The following is a 16465-nucleotide window of genomic DNA, read 5'->3' as shown; positions in this document are numbered from 1 at the left end:
TGTTTTATTTATAGAAAACGGCACTGAGCCATGCTTGGGATTGTATCTTAGTCATGAATTTGACACATGAGTCTACGGCTGCTGTAATGAAATATGCAGCTAAATCTGTAGCCATTGTGCATGTTTTCTGTATCCAAGTTATAGATAGTCTGTTGTATTGTCATTGGGTGCTGTTTAAAAGGTGTTGAGTAAGTTTCCACTCAGACTGTTAAATACCGGTGGCATTCAGGGAATCTCTTATGCCTCGTGAAATCAGATCTTCCCCCTTCCCTTCGCCTGGAATGGAAAAGCTGGGAGGCGATGCCAAAAATGAATAAGCAACCATAATGAAACATGTCATACACATCCTGCTTGTATTATATTTCAGCTCCACAAAAAAAGTAATATATTCTTTAAAAATCTAAAGTAATTCACTTTGCTAAACCTCTCAATCCAATATCAGTGCAACAGTTACTTTCATGACATATGTAACTTGCATCTCCATTTAAAATCCCAACCAGCTAAAGAGGAAAGTCATGTGGATTTTGAAAGACCTTGTTCAATACACTGCTTGCTTATTATAGCTTACAGATTTAAAGCTACAACTATTCAGGCAGGAGTTTTGTTTTTAATTTTACTTTCCATTTTGCATGAAAAGTGGGTTCATAAGGAGTGCTGGTGTTTCTCCTCTCAAGTACAGTGGTGCCTCAGGATACGAACGGGATCCATTCTGGAGCCCTGTTCGCATCCTGAAGCGAATGCAACCCGCGTCCGCGTGTCTGTGCAGGTCGCGTTTCGCCGCTTCCACGCATGCGCACGACGTCATTTTGACTGTGCATGCGCCCATGGTGAAACCCAGAAGTAACACGCTCCATTACTTCTGGGTCGCCGCAGAGCGCAACCCAAAAATACTTAACTTGAAGCACATTTATCCCGAGGTATGACTGTAGATTTATGCAGAAGAAGTCGATCCACAATACCCAATGAAAGAGTCAAATTGCCGTGCCCAAAATTTATCAATGGGTGCCGCTGGCTACAGAGTGCCTGCTGAAGCCAGAAGGTTTCTAATAGATTGCAATTCATTTTAAGACTCCGCCTTCACAACCCCCTTTTAAGCAGAAGGCGGAATGCCAGTGTGGTGTAGTGGTTAAGAGCGGTAGACTCATAATCTGGTGAACCGGGTTCGCGTCCCCGCTCCTCCACACGCAGCTGCTGGGTGACCTTGGGCTAGTCACACTTCTCTGAAGTTTCTCAGCCTCACTCACCTCACAGAGTGTTTGTTATGGGGAAGGAGGGGAAAGGAGAAGGTTAGCCGCTTTGGGTGGTGATAAAGCAGGATATCAAATCCAAACTCTTCTTCTTCTACTCTTCTCAAAGTGCCACTTTTGCAAGCAAAGAAAGCTACATACCACAGGGATCCTCTAGTATGGCAGGTGGACAGACATCACCTTTCCAGGATTGGCTTTGTTTACCACTAGAACACCAAGGTTCGCTAACCAAAGCCTGGTTCAAATCATGGCTATGGGGGGGGGGAGCCAGATATGAGGCATGGTTTGGGGGCACAGCCAGATACCTCTTGCACCCCATGCAACTTGGGTTAACTTGCATACTCTAAAACAAATCTGCACCTGGGTTACTGCAAACCAGGCATTCCAACACAAAACTCTTTAAGTGACCAGTCCGAGGCAACTGATCAATTTTCCTATATTAAGGCACAGAACAGTGGAGCTTGAGAACTAAGAAATTTGCAGAGCAAGCAGTCTAGACATCCCCGAGAATGCCTTGCCTCACAAACATGACATGAGCACCACAGCGTGCATTGCGCTAGGGTTCCTCAGCAACTGACATTCAGAAGCACACCACCTCTGATCCGGGAGATAACATATAGCCACTGTGATGGGAAGCTATTGATAGCCTTCTTCTCCATAAATATGTCTAACCCTCTTCTAAAGACACCCAAGTTGGGAGCCACCAACATATCTTGTGGTAGCAAATTCCTTTGGTTAATGCATGGTGTAATAAGTACTTTCAGAACAGACAACAGCATTCAGCTTCCTTGATGACTCTGATTCTAGTAGTATGAGAAAGGGATAAAAGCGTCTTTCTTCACACCATGCATAATTTCCTACATCTCTATCATGTGCCCCCTTACTCGAAACCCCACCTTGCAGTGCATTATGCAGCGCATCATTTGGTGCCAGATGCCCAAGAAGGTGGAAAATCATTTTCCAGCCCTGTCATATTTTTTTTTGCACCCATTTATATATACACATACATATTATACAATATAATCCCTCCCTGGCATTTAGTGCCTATTATCAGTAATCCCCCTAGTTCTTCTGAAACATGCTGCCCCCATTTGCTGAGCCAAAATTGCACTATTTTGCATCTGAAATGTTACCAACATCCGGTGCATCTTATGGCCACTAACCCAAAAAGCACAGAATTTTAGGCTTCTCTGCAGACTTTTAAAAGATAACACAAAAACTAAACACCTGACCTGAGGCTGACCAGAGACCACATGTGATGGCTTTAATGTGACTACTGTTTTTATTATCTTAATATGACATCATTGGCCATCTGGCTGGTTTGAAAGGGAAAGGAAGCTCTAATCCTGTGCTGTAATAGTAACTAAGAAGCGCATGAGTAAATCTCTTGGATATATTTTTTACGTTTTGCTCTTGAAACTAACAGACCCGTTTTGCTTGTAGTCATAAAATGCTATTTTTGTAGCTCTGTGCCTCCCAGTTTATCTTGCTACATTACACACCCATTGTAATATTTTGCATGATTTTGGTTCAGTTTATCCACTTATTTTTGGTTTGCACCTTTGATGCACAACACACACAAAGTAGCCTTCACTAACCAGGTACCTTCCAGATGTTTTGAACTACAGTTCCCATCATCCCCAGCAAGCATGGCCGATGGTCAAGGATGATGGGAAATGTAGTACAGAGCATCTAGAGGACACCGGGTTGGCACAGACTGAAATAAAGCAACCAGTGATTATGGACCGCTAGGCTATACTGTACTCACTTACCTGGAAGTAATACCCATTGAACTCTTTAACTTAAATTGCACAGAAGATGAAGGAGACGGCATAGATAAAGAAAATGCCTATATGTACATAGTTTTCAAATGGACTTTCCTAGTTAATGTTAATGGTCATAACAGTGCATTGGTTCAAACCACAGTTTACCATTATGTGGATGAACTTCAGGATAATGGACCTGGGAGTGAAGGAAGAGGTACAAACAACCAAACATAGGAAACAGCCTCATTGTCTGGATCTCTGCTCGGCCAAGCTGCTAAAGCTCATCTTCCTCCAAGTCCTTCGGAATCACCCTCCCGACGAATAATTAACGACCTGAGCCTCTGATAAGGCTCCAAGGCACGTTCCCCCATTCAGCAGAGAATCCAGCACAGGGAAGTGATGAGATTTATGGCTACATCACTATACTTTATTTCTTACTACGCAGACAACAAAGAAATATACATCCTCTCTCTATGAAAGCAGAGAGCAACCAAACAAAGTAACAAAGGAAACGGGAAACCAGTATGTCACATCCGTCTCTAGCCTCCCATTAGACTTCCAATAGCCTGGACTGTCTCTGGAATATAAACAGAGCCTTGTGACTCTAAGCAGCTGCTCAGTGGCAAACAGAAACTAACACTCATAACATATGAGACCCTTTGGTCCATCTAGCTCAGTATTGTCTACACTGACTGCCAGCAGTTCTCCAGGGCTCCAAGCAGGGTTCTCTCCCGGTCCTACCTGGAGATACCAGTGATAGAATCATAGAATCATAGAAACCTGGACCTTCTGCATGCCAATCAAAACTGCCCAGCCTTGGTTCTGTAGATGCCCTACTCTTGAGCTACAGCCCTTCTCTATGCACTATCGAAAAGGAAAGAGAAAAGGGTGGTAACTGAAAGACATGCGGCAGTGAAGGGTCGCAGATATGAAGACGCTGACCTGTGGTGATGTGGACATGGGAACGTAGAGCATAGGAAGCTGGGATGCTGCCTCACACCAAGTCCATCTAGGCTGACTGAGAATGGCTCTCCCAGCCCTGCCTAGAGATGAACCAGGGTTTTCCTGCATATAGCACATGTGCTGCAGCCCCTGTCCTGTGGAGAAGAGAGTGTGTGTGCTACAGGGTGCAAAGACATCGGACAAACAGACAGAGAGGTTCAGAGAGACCTGTGGAGGTGCAGACAGAGGGAAGCGGGATGCAGAAGGGAAAGGGTGGTTAACAGGAAATGCATTTGAAAGAAAACATTTACAATAAGGACCAAAGTGCTTCTCTTCTCCTCCTCACATACTCATGCAGCCCTCTTGTGGTAATAAAAATGCAAAAGTGGCCCTCATCTCAGATGTGATGCGAGTGGTCCACTCCTAGTTTAGGGTTACTCCATAAATGCTTAGAAGAAGAAGCTCATTCAAATTCAAATAGAGCTTTTTTTTTTTTAATTGTTCACTTAATTCCCCCTCTTTTTCTTTTTAAAAATAACTTAGGGCTCCGTCCCAAAAGAACTCTGCGTCTACTGCTTTGGACTGGAGAAGAACAAGGCGGAATAGGAGCTGAACAATACTACAAGATGCATAAAGTAAGCCGTCTGGTGGAGCAATATGTATTTCATGACAGTAGCCCTTCCTTTTGCAGTTTGATTTATTTAATTTCTTACTTCAAATGTATGGGATGAAGGGAAGCTATGAAATGGTTTTGGCCTAGAGACTAAGCCCAGTTTTTATGAGGGAAAATTAGGATCCCCATTAGGATGTAGGAAACAAACAAGGCTTATTATCTGGATAAGCATCAGAAACAAACGCCATCATCCAAGAAGCTGGGGCACAGAGAGGGTTAGTTCAAATGTTTGCACTAAGCATAACTTAGATTCCAAACTGTTGTTTCGTTTCAGACATATAGGCAAACCATGATTTGAGAAGTTCTTTTCCTTGCCTCCCCTGAGAATCCCTCCAGCAGCCTCCAAGGGTGGAGCAACACCCCAAACCATAGTTTGGCCTTGCTAAATGGGGACTGATGGGGGCGGTGGCCCAGAAATACCCAGAGGGCACCAGTTGGGGGTGACTGACCTACATATTGCCAAGCTGCTAGCTTGATTTTCCACAAAGCAAAATTTAAAGCGAATTTAGAGTTTCCTCCACAAGATGAAACTTCAGAGGAATTTTGAAGAAAGCTAAAGCCCTTTCAGTTGAAGTAACATTTCCCAGGGAGGTTTTTTCACATTATTGTGTGTGATAGACCCTTCAGCAACAGTCACCCTTCTTCGCATCACTTGCAGTCACATCAACCTGTTTGTTCTTGATTTTAATTACAGGAGTGTACATTTTTATCAGCACTGCAGTAGATTGTGGGGGGGGGGAGGAGGTTAACCCTTTACTTTCCCACTCTGATCTTGATTAAAATCTCCACAGATTGAGGTCAAGCTTGGGGTGGGAGGAAGCTCCCATTAGCATCATGAGATCTTTTGTCCTTAGCTGAACTGCAACACCAGGGGAGGGGAGTATTCATTGAGATTGCAGTGGGGGAGGAAAGGGTTATACCACCCCTCACTGTGCACTGCATTCCTGATATTAAAAAAAAATCCTCCCTCTCTGGCTGCCTGCAATTAAATAAAGTAAAACCAATGATGTGGCTGCAAGTCATACAGGTAGAGTCAAATGTAGTTAGGCCCTTAGGATCATGATTTGTGAGGCTTTCCTACAACCTGCAGTAGAGTGCCTGCAGTTTTTTCAATTTACGTTGCTGACTCTGTTATCTTTGTGCCTTGCAAGCTGGGGGGGGGGGTGACAATGTTTTCCTTTCATGGATTACTACATGTCGAGTTGCGCATATGCTCTGCATTTGTCCCGCCTTGCAAAATCATTTTAAAAATATATTCCGCCATGACTAGATCTTATGGATATCATCAGTGGTTTTCAGAAATAATTGACTGTTTGTGATTTGGGCTGGAAGAAAAGAGGAGCAAAAGAGGTTATGGTATGTGCCTTGTTTATTTTAACGGTGTACTTTATGACAAGAAGTTGGACTCAGATCAAGAAGGATGCTTCTACGACAGCTTCAGAATGTGATTTTTTTTGCCAGTTGGTGTTAGCCATATAGAATGAAACATGTTCAGAAAATCGCCGACGTTTTTTGTGGCGCCTTATAAATTTTAAGCAATCCTTTTAAATTAAAAATTAGGCTGAATGTAACATGCAACAGCATTTCCATGTTTTTTGCGGGATTTGTTTGCAATTGTCTCTTCAAAGGATGGTATGAAATGAGGGATAACTTGATAAAATTGTCTCTGAGCCAATGTGATCATTGTATAAACATGTCATTGCTAACCTAGTTATGACTTCTTATAATTACTTCCTCAAAAATTAAGAAGTAAACTTTATGTAGAAGCCACCAATTGCAAACTGGATAGGCATATACATATATGTTCATATACATGTCTGTGTTTATACACACACACACAAACAGAAACACGGGCATACACATGGAGGGTGGAATTGCCAGGTTCATCAATGGAGGAAGTGTGACTGAGCCATGAGGCTCCAGCAATCCCCCTGAATACTTTAACTATGGGGGAAATGACTTACTTGAACCCCCATAGTGGTTAGAAGTCTAGTAATGGGTCTACATGTGTACACCAACCCATAGCAGTGGTTCACTAGCAACTTTCTCTTATGTGGTCCTGCTGAAATAAATATAATTGTGTTCACCTAGGCCAGAACTGAACACTGCAAACAAATTATTTGTATACAAGATTTTCTTCCCTTCCCTTCCCTTCCCTTCCCTTCCCCATAATGTCCTAGAGTAGCAATACTCTATACAATTATGAAAACATAAAATCGATACTGTCAGAGCTGCCTCTAGGTCCCAGCTCACAGAGGACCAACGCTAGGCTGTCTTAATGTACAAAAGTCTTTACTGAAGTTCAGTTTCCATTTCAAAGCCACAGCGTGCAGCCCTACGTCTTAAACCCTAGATCGGCGAAGTCCCGTCTGAGTCTCCTCCCCTCTGACACCAGTTTAAGATCCTAGCCCTGCTCCACCTTTTCCGCTGCTCTCTCCTCCTCTGGGTCCTCCTGCCCGCTGGAGCATTGCCCTTTCTGGACTCTTCCGAGGCTGAGTCACTTAGCTCCTCCCCCTGCCTCCGGCGGGCTTTAGGACCCGGTTCCCAATCCTCATTCTCTGCTGTCCCGCGCTCCTGTACATTTGAACTTGCCTCTCGCGCCAACCCAGTGACCTTTCTCCTAACCGTTACACTACTTCTGTCACTGCTTCCCTCTTCCAGGATACTGGCTGGATCTGACCTCCCCTCCGTTGTCCGACTCTCCGATGGAGGCGTGGTCAGCTCTGCCTCGTCTTCTCTCCCTGGTGGGGAATGCACTGGCCCCGATACTTGGGACTCTTCCCCTCCACTCTGCTCTCGTGGGGAAGCTGGTCCTGATTTCCAACTACTGCTCTGGGAGTCCCTGCTGCCCCCTTGCTCCTGGGGCGTTCCCCTTGGGAACCCCCTACCCCTGGCCACTGGCGCCCCCTTCTGTGAATCTTCCGATTCGCTGGAGAGGCTCATGGAATCCCTTGGGCCACTGTCATCTCCTACGCTCCCCTCGGATTCCTCCCCCTCGCTCTCCATTTCCTCCCCCTCCTGTGCCTCTGCTCCTGAGCCCCTGACAGATACAATTATAAGACAGGTAAAACCATTCCAAATGGAACCCGTTGTGTTTTTTACATGTGGAATAAAAATTAGAGAGATGTGGCGTTTTGAAGAAATGGCAAGGAGGAGATTAAACCTTTTCCCCTTTTCTGTGCAACTCCCCTCCCTGTGGAGTTCTAAATTTAAGTTTATGAGTTAAATGAGTTTATTGGGGGAGGGGGAGAACCGTGGGAAAAGCGGTAGGTCTGTGAAGGCGAAATATACACACACAACTTCAAACTGCCCCCTCTCAAAGCAGTTTTTCTCTAACAAGAAGATGACAGAGTTTTGTCACATCCATGCATGTATAATGCTTATTCTACCCTGGGTTTTCTCCCTCAGCATCACTTTCCAATATAGATTCATGCTCCCTTGCTTTGTGCTGCTGCTAATCTTATTTATTGAAAATCTTGACAGGGAAATGTTATAAATAATTCCATTTAATATTCTAAGCATGAAAGATTTATCTAAATAATAGAGGTGGGGGGTAGAAAAGAGACCCTGAGCATTACTGAATTATACCCAACTATTGTATACCATCTAGATGGGGGAAATTGTTTTTTGTGAGGATGGGAAGAAATCGGCAAGATAAAATGTGCTTTTGAAGGCTTCCCCCCACCCATCCCTTTTCTATGCAACCTGTTCTGTCTGCTGTAATTGTATGTTTGGTATGTATCTATCTATCGACAGGGAAGTCTAATTAGCATGAGGTGGCAAATATAAACTGATTAATACTGTAAATAATGCCTTTTTTTGCACAAAAAACATCTTAACCTTTCGCAGAGTTGCCGCACACATTTGCAAGAAATGGATTGTGAAAATATGAACATCTCTTGTCGATAGTAATTATTCACAGACAAATATGATCCATCATTCAAACTTTCCATCTTTTAAGTTTTAAAGGTTACTTTTTAAAAGATGATTGGATAATTCATTTAAGAGGATGGGTTTATTATGCGACTGGCTGATTGCAAAGGAGAACATAATTAAGCCTTTTCAATTAAGAGAATAATTATTAGCAAGAGGCAAATACGGTGACAAAACAGATATCCTCATAGTATTAATTTATACCACATGCATTCATAATCATAGAGCGCTGCTTTGGAGCACAGCAGAATAGTAATAGAACACATCCTTTGGTAACTGTCAGAAACACCATGAATATTGGAGGCCCTTTGGAAACATTGTAAGTGTCTGACATTTACAAAGTTCCATTGTCAAATAATCAATTTTATCCCTATTTTCCAAGGCAGGCTCATAACTGTCCAAAATAAGCCTCTTTATACAACCATGTTACTTTCCAAGACATCTCAAGAGCCACCAACTGCTCTTTTCAACAAATGGCCCCACATTAAATATGATTTGTGTCAGCTTTTGACAAGCAAGGCTAGGACACATCTAAGACTGAGATAAAATGAATGCTTTCTTTGATGTTTTCTTTAGGAACTATACTAACAAATCAGTTCATTCAAATGCACCAATCAGCAGCAGCAACAATCATTGCAACAGATGTTTTCATACCCCATCCCCATCTATAGCAATATTGTTGTTGTTGTTGTTGTTCAGTTGTTTAGTCGTGTCCGACTCTTCATGACCCCATGGACCAGAGCATGCCAGGCACTTCTGTCTTCCACTGCCTCCCACTGTTTGGTCAAACTCATGCTGGTAGCTTCGAGAACACTGTCCAGCCATCTTGTCCTCTGTCGTCCCCTTCTCCTTGTGCCCTCCATCTTTCCCAACATCAGGGTCTTTTCCAGGGAGTCTTCTCTTCTCATGAGGTGGCCAAAGTATTGGAGCCTCAGCTTCAGGATCTATAGCAATATAGAATACTGTAAAATGTAAGACAGTCATAGTAATAGATTAAAATATAACAAAACACAGAGCAGTACACTGATTACTGTGCAGGCCAGAGAGATAGATAGATAGATGATAGATGATATAGATAGATAGATGATAGATAGATGATGATAGATAGATAGATAGATAGATAGATAGATAGATAGATAGATGATAGATAGATTAGATAGATAGATGATAGATGATAGATAGATAGATAGATAGATGATAGATAGATAAATATAGATGATAGATAGATATAGATATAGATAGATAGATAGATAGATATAGATACTCAGATATGTTAATATTAAGAGGTGGAACCAAACCAAATGCCTACCCCACTCCTATGTGCAGTCTTAAATGGCTAGTTGTGTTGTGCAGCACTTTGCCATGTAGACATTCAGAAATACATGCTGCTATATGCCAAGGGACACAGGTGGCTCCATGGTCTGAACCACTGAGCCTCTTGGGCTTGCCGATCAGGTCAGCAGTTCAAATCCCTGCCATGGACTGAGCTCCCATTGCTCTGTTCAGCTCCTGCCAACCTAGCAGTTTGAAAGCATGCCAGTGCAAGTAGATAAATAGGTACCGCTGCGGCAGGAGGTAAAGGGCGTTTCTGTGCACTCTAGTTTCCGTCACGGTGTTCTGTTGCGCCAGAAGTGGTTCAGTCATGCTGGCCACATGACCCAGAAAAACTATCTGCGAACAAATGCCGGCTCCCTCGGCCAGTAAAGCAAGATGAGTGCCGCAACCCCAGAGTCGTTCGCGACTGGACTTAACTGTCAGGGGTCCTTTATCTTTACCTTTTACCTTCCAGAGGTCCTTTACCTTTACCTTTACGCCAAGGTGAGCAGACAAACAGCAATTTGCAAACTGATACATGGGCCAGTGCATCACAAGGAGTCCACTTTGTTTCATGTAGCAAACAAATATGATTTTCAGCTTGGGGGGGACTAGTAAAAGGTAAAGGTAAAGGACCCCTGGACGGTTAAATCCAGTCAAAGGCTACTATGTGGTGTGAATGAGTTTATGGCAGCGTCTTACTGCGAATTAGGACTATAGAACGGAGACTTAATAGCGAACCTGTTATGTTGCAGCTTCTCGTGAAGCTTGTTTGTATGCATGGACACTTAAGTGCTGGTATGTGTGTGTTTTAAGCGAAGATAGCAGGAATTTTTCATCAAACAAAAGCAAGTATGGTGTTTCCACCCCCTTCATGTCAGCACTGTTATATGTTTTTAAGAGGTGTGCAGTCAGGGAGAAGGAAATAGTGCAGAGGGTCATGAAAAGGAGGGGAGATAAGAATAGATGCAGGCAACGGACGCCTGGGGCAGAGAATTTATTTGCTTTCTCAGAGTTTCTTCTGGAGATGCTTTGGCCTCTATACTACTTGCATTGGCCTAATTCTTCAGGTAGTAACATCAGCTGGAGGTGTGGGGGGTCTAGGGAGAGAACAACCTGATAACCCCATTCTTTTGGTATTTGTCCACCAGTGCTAAAATGGGTGGAGGCACAGCATTTAAGAAGTCATAGCAAGTGTAATCTTAATAGAGCTTTCTGTTTCTACAGCATGTTTTCCATCCCTTTCAAATGCATTCTTTACACACTTAGCGATGCTGTAAGTCAAATGTGGAGAACCTATGGCCCCCTCTTCTTCTATTCAGTTTCTTTGGGCTATTTTTAGATATTGTGTTCTTGTGTACCACTTTTTTTTTTTATCTGCAATGCAGTTTATATCAAAACAACATGTACCGACAGGAGTCATACAGAAAAAGATAAGAATACAATTAGTAGTAGTAGTAGTAGTAATAATAATAATAATAATAATAATAATAATTTATTATTTGTACCCCGCCCATCTGGCTGGGTTTCCCCAGCCACTCTGGGCGGCTTCCAACAAAGATGAAAAATACACTAAAATGTCACATATTAAAAACTTCCCTGAACAGGGCTGCCTTCAGATGTCTTCTGAATGTCAGGTAGTTGTTTATCGCTTTGACATCTGATGGGAGGGCGTTCCACAGGGCGGGCGCCACTACCAAGAAGGCCCTCTGCCTGGTTCCCTGTAACTTGGCCTCTCGCAGTGAGGATATCTAGATTGCATTTCGTCCTCGTTTCTTTTCAAGCTACAAAACTTGCAGATCTGCATATTTTATTAGAAACCTGAGCAAGGTGATTATCATTTCACTACACACGAACAGAGGGAGAGGTGAGAAAAGCTACTGCAATGCTATAATTAGCTGCAGAACTTCTAGACTTCCATGGTGACGCACAAGTGTAGGTATTACTGCTGGCATACTAGTAGAAAACTTAACAAAGGTATCAGTATTTTTTTTTGTCTTATGTACCGGTATGTACTGAGGAGACTAGCAAACAAACCAATTGCAATATTTAGCCACACATCTTGAAGGTAGGAAATACATCAACGAAAAAGGCTACCAAAAAAAGGGCAAAGATTTGCTAAAAATTATATATGTTAATTTATACATATAGATGAAATTTAGAGATAACTACTATGATTTATGTGGAAAAGTAGTACATCTCACCATGGTGGGGAAATCAGTGACTAGATTATGTTGGTACCAGCTCCATCTGCTGCCTAGGTGCAAACTGTCAATGGGTAACACCAATACCTCTTTCCCTTCTTAGGTTTCCCCCCCCCCCATTTATATTTAAATGGGAGTTAGAAATGATACCATTTAAGGCAGGGGTGGGCAATCTTTCCCCCAGCCTGATGCCACTGAATTACAAGTCGCATCAGCCTCAGCAAGCACGGTCAGTGTCCAGGGATGGTGGAAGTCATACTTCAACAACATCAGGGGCAGAGATTCTCCAACTCCGCTTTAAAGAGAGGTTGCCTTCAAACAGAGGACTATTCTCTGACAGCCCATTAAACATGGCTAACCCAAATAGCATGGTGAAGAGCACATCCCCAAATGATGGAGATATTCTGGTTGAAGGTAATATTCTCCTTATATTTGCATTGGGAAACCAGGTGCATGTGACTTGTTCATGCTCAGCTTGGCCTCGATTTCTGTGGCTAGCCCAGTTATGACACTTCCTTGAGTTTTAAAGGCTATAGCCAGGGTGGCAGTTGGCGACACAGGAAGATGCCAACCTGCACATGAATCATACTCTTCCACCCCCTTGCCACCCCCGTACTGGAGTCACATGGCTTCGGCTTCTGAGTCCTGGCGAGATCTTGTGAGAGGCCTGCAAGATCCCACGAAGGTCTGTGGGCTCTTGCAAAATTTCACTGGAACCCAGAAGCCACTGTCTCACTTCTCCGGCAGCTATGGTGGGATACACCCGCAGAGGCGCCCCTTGAATTCTGCCGCCTGAGGCAGCTGCCACAGTCTGATCACAGATGGGTCGACCCTGCCTACCAGATAGATGTCGAAAACACGAGAGAGCTGCTTACCTTCAGTGCCAAATCTAAGCCATTAAAGTTGCATGAGTTGTAAATGAGTTGTGTTACTGAGGGCTTTTTGTATGCTGATCTTAGACTTGCAGTACTACTGTCAGTGGTAATGACAGTATTGATCAAGCATTGTATTTCAGGCAGAGGGGGTCAAAAGTGATTTAAGATATACAGCAAATCTGTCCAGATGCTTCTGCTTGGATGAACCCAAGATGTAAAAATACAGTAGTTAAAATGCAAGCATTGTAATCACGTGTTGTGTTTTATTAATACTTCATAATAGCAACAGCATTTAGCACAAATTGCTTTCAGGGCCAGATCCAGTCCGTGAGGTGCCTGTTAGCCACCCCTATATTAGACTAATAAAAAAAATCACTCATATGGGAGAGGTTTTGGGTAGAGAGAGAAGTGAGCAGCCAGAATTGGTATTGTACATGGACACATTTCCACTTTGAATTCTTAGGATGCTTTCAAATGACCTGTTTAAAATGCATGTCAAGTTCTAATATTAACAAAAACTCACTTCAGATCTGAACAAAAAAAGGCCAAATGTCGAATTCAACCATATCGAAGCAATGGCGGTTCATGGCTTCCTGGGAGCTGAGAAATAATAATGCATAACAAAAGTGCCAGTTCGTGAATTTTAACGACCTGTTAATTACTCTTCTTCTATACCTTGCTTCATGGCTTCCTGGGGCTAGGAGAGAGCTGTTCACTACATTTGCAACACAGGAAGACCACACCTTGTTGCTTTCCAATCTACAGAACTTATGGAAAGCATAATAATAATATTACAGTTCTTTTACAGGGTACAAACATTTACCACCAGACTCCACCATTAGCACTTCTATATTCCTGCATTTATTTTGTACATTTATATCCTGGTGTTCTTTCATCATGTAACTCAAGGAGGCATCAATAGGTGGACTTCCATTTATGCAGACCCAGACTTGCTTAAATTCAGGAGGGCAACTCCTTCATTTGTCCTAGATGACCCTTCCAATTCTACAATTCTATGGTTATGTTCTACCTTCATTGTCAGAGGCAATATGCTTCTGAATACCAGTTTCTGGGAATCAAACATGAGGAGAGTGCTGTTAATCTCATGCCTGCTTGCAGGCTTCCCATAGGCATCTGATTGACCACTGTGAGAACAGGATGCTGGACTAGATAGCCCTTGGAGCCGTCTTTGGGCATAAAAAGTACTACAGGTATGCAACATCAGCACCAGTAAGAAGCCTCTGTGTTGGCCAGAACTGGTGAACCATCCCTTTGAGGGAGGGCCATAGCTCAGCCATTGAGCACCTGCTTTGCAAGCGGAAGGTCCCAATATCATTCCCCATCATCTCTGTTAAGTTGTGGGCGAACATATCAGATGACACAGTGATTCTTCAAACAGCTCTTCTTTATTCTGAGGCCAGAACTGAACTGAGCTGAAGGGCTCAGTCAGCCTGCTTATATAGAGCTCCAGTACCTTGTTACTGTAACAACTTTCTAAACCTATCCAATCACTGAATGTCACTTTCGATCCTTCATTTGCATACAAACTATCCAATCACTGAACGTCACTTTCGATCCTTCATTTGCATGGTCCCTGCTGGCCCAGGGTGAGAACTTCAGTACATAACAATCTCCAGGTAGGGCTGGGAGAGACTTCTGCCCGAAACCTTGGGCAGCTTCTGCCAGTCAGTGCAGACAAAATGGAGCTAGATGAATCAGTTGGTCTGTAAGGCAGCTTCCCATGTCCTGCCTTTGTATGGTTGACAGAATTGTGCCTTCAGCTTGCTGTCCTCCATTTTACCAGATGATGCTGCCAATCTTGGGGCCTTCGAGTGGAGAACGTGCCCTCCAGATTTGGATATGGCTGCAATGCCCACAACCCCAGCCTGGTCCTGTCAGCAGGCATGCAGAGAGTTAAGTAAGCTATACCATTTGACAAAATGTGTTGACTTATTTCCCCCACCCTGCTGTCATGTGCTGTGGTGAGAGTGTCACATTGTACAGTCAGAGGCAGGAGCTCAGATCGTTGCCTGACGAAAGTGATTATCTCAGTGGACTGATATTTTAATGAGCTTGCATATTTGAATGAGTCCTCCAATATGAGGAGAGACGGAGGAAACAGCTGAGCCCACAGTTAATCTTTGGCTCATACAGTCACTCTTGACTTAAATTACCTAGGAGAATATAGCCTGATCGGAGCTTGTTTTGACAAACAGCAGTTATTTTTTCGCCGTCTGACAGGAAACGAAGGGCAACACAATTCATACAAATATACACTCTTAATACATTTCTAAAGTGTTTGCGGCCTCTGAGCTAGCAGAAGCAAAAATGCTTTCTGAAGGGGTTTCCGTTGCCTCACACTCCAGCAGACTTCTTATACCTCACAGTTATTCATTCTGCTGAAATAAACTCTTAAAGGATGGTCTTCAGGAGGCAATGAACCCACTTTTCACATCTGAGATCTGTTTTGCCTTGTGTGTGTTTTCCCCCCATACTGGTTTCTCTCTGCAGAAAAGTTCTGTTTTTAAGGCATCTCCCAACATATGCTCAAAATTAACGGTTACAGTAATACATGAGGAATGATGGAGGGATGGGGTGGGTGAGGGGTGTAGCCATATCATGTGCTAAGGGTGGTTCATGTTCTTGGTTTCATATTAGAAACATATGCAAAGCATTACAAAAATGGATAACAATGAACTGATGCCGTGTTGCCAATAGCTTTCAAAAATCTACCATAATAAAACATTCTCTCTTTCTCTCTTTCTCTTTCTCATAATCTGTCCTGCTAAGTTAATATTAGCACTGTGAGATCCTTGGTTGCTTCTCCCACCGTTGTGAGATGGAAACATATTATTTTTCATGCAACTCTCATCACCCAGGCTCAAATTGGCCCCTAAAAGACATCTAGCTGTCTTTATTCAGTTCCTGTTTTCATGATTTATATGCAGAGATAATGTTTTAAAGTTGTGCTTTACAAGCACCCATAATAGCAACATATGAGCCAGATCTTCAGACTCTCATGACAGTGAGTAACTTTGTGAGCCATGTGTGGTGCTGTATACACCATTAAAAAGCAGGCTTTTCCTGACAGCACTCACCAAATGGTAACAGGGTTTTTTGCTAAACCCACAAATACATTACTGTGGCACGTAAGGTTGCTTAAAAAAAAATAATCATTGTAGTTGCTCAGTTTTGTGTGTGTAAAAGCCTGAATTTTGGGGCTGGTTGCCAGATTTATCACTTCAGTAAAACTGGTAAGGGGAACTGTAATAGATGTCGGTAGCATAATTTTCACATGCTTGAAGCGTGTAACCCCCACAACACACACACAGCACACTAAGAAGTTAGGTTGTCCATGTCAATTTCCCAAATTCAGCATTCATACAGAGCTACAATTTCTTCAGTTGCCATTCCACACACCAAGGTCCCGCTCCGAAGGCCTGGCGATTCCCTCACTGCGAGAAGTGAGGTTACAGGGAACCAGACAGATGGCCTTCTCGGTAGTGGCGCC

At 43.2% G+C, this 16465-nt stretch overlaps 1 protein-coding gene across 3 annotated transcripts in view; it reads left to right on the top strand.

Moving 5' to 3' along the window:
* Positions 1 to 16465, top strand: part of CPQ (carboxypeptidase Q) — a 197679-nt gene that overhangs the window by 141872 nt on the left and 39342 nt on the right. For all 3 annotated transcript variants that reach the window (XM_081874470.1, XM_081874471.1, XM_081874472.1), the window contains exon 6: positions 4499 to 4590. In XM_081874470.1, the coding sequence (XP_081730596.1) occupies positions 4499 to 4590 (92 nt within the window). The remainder of the gene's footprint in view (positions 1 to 4498; positions 4591 to 16465) is intronic.

The sequence above is a fragment of the Podarcis erhardii genome (genome assembly GCF_964252035.2).
Source record: "Podarcis erhardii genome assembly, chromosome: 8".
NCBI classification, from domain to species: Eukaryota; Metazoa; Chordata; class Lepidosauria; order Squamata; family Lacertidae; genus Podarcis; species Podarcis erhardii.
The sequence above is the reverse complement of the archived record's forward strand: the minus strand, read 5'-3'. Positions and strand labels throughout refer to the sequence as shown.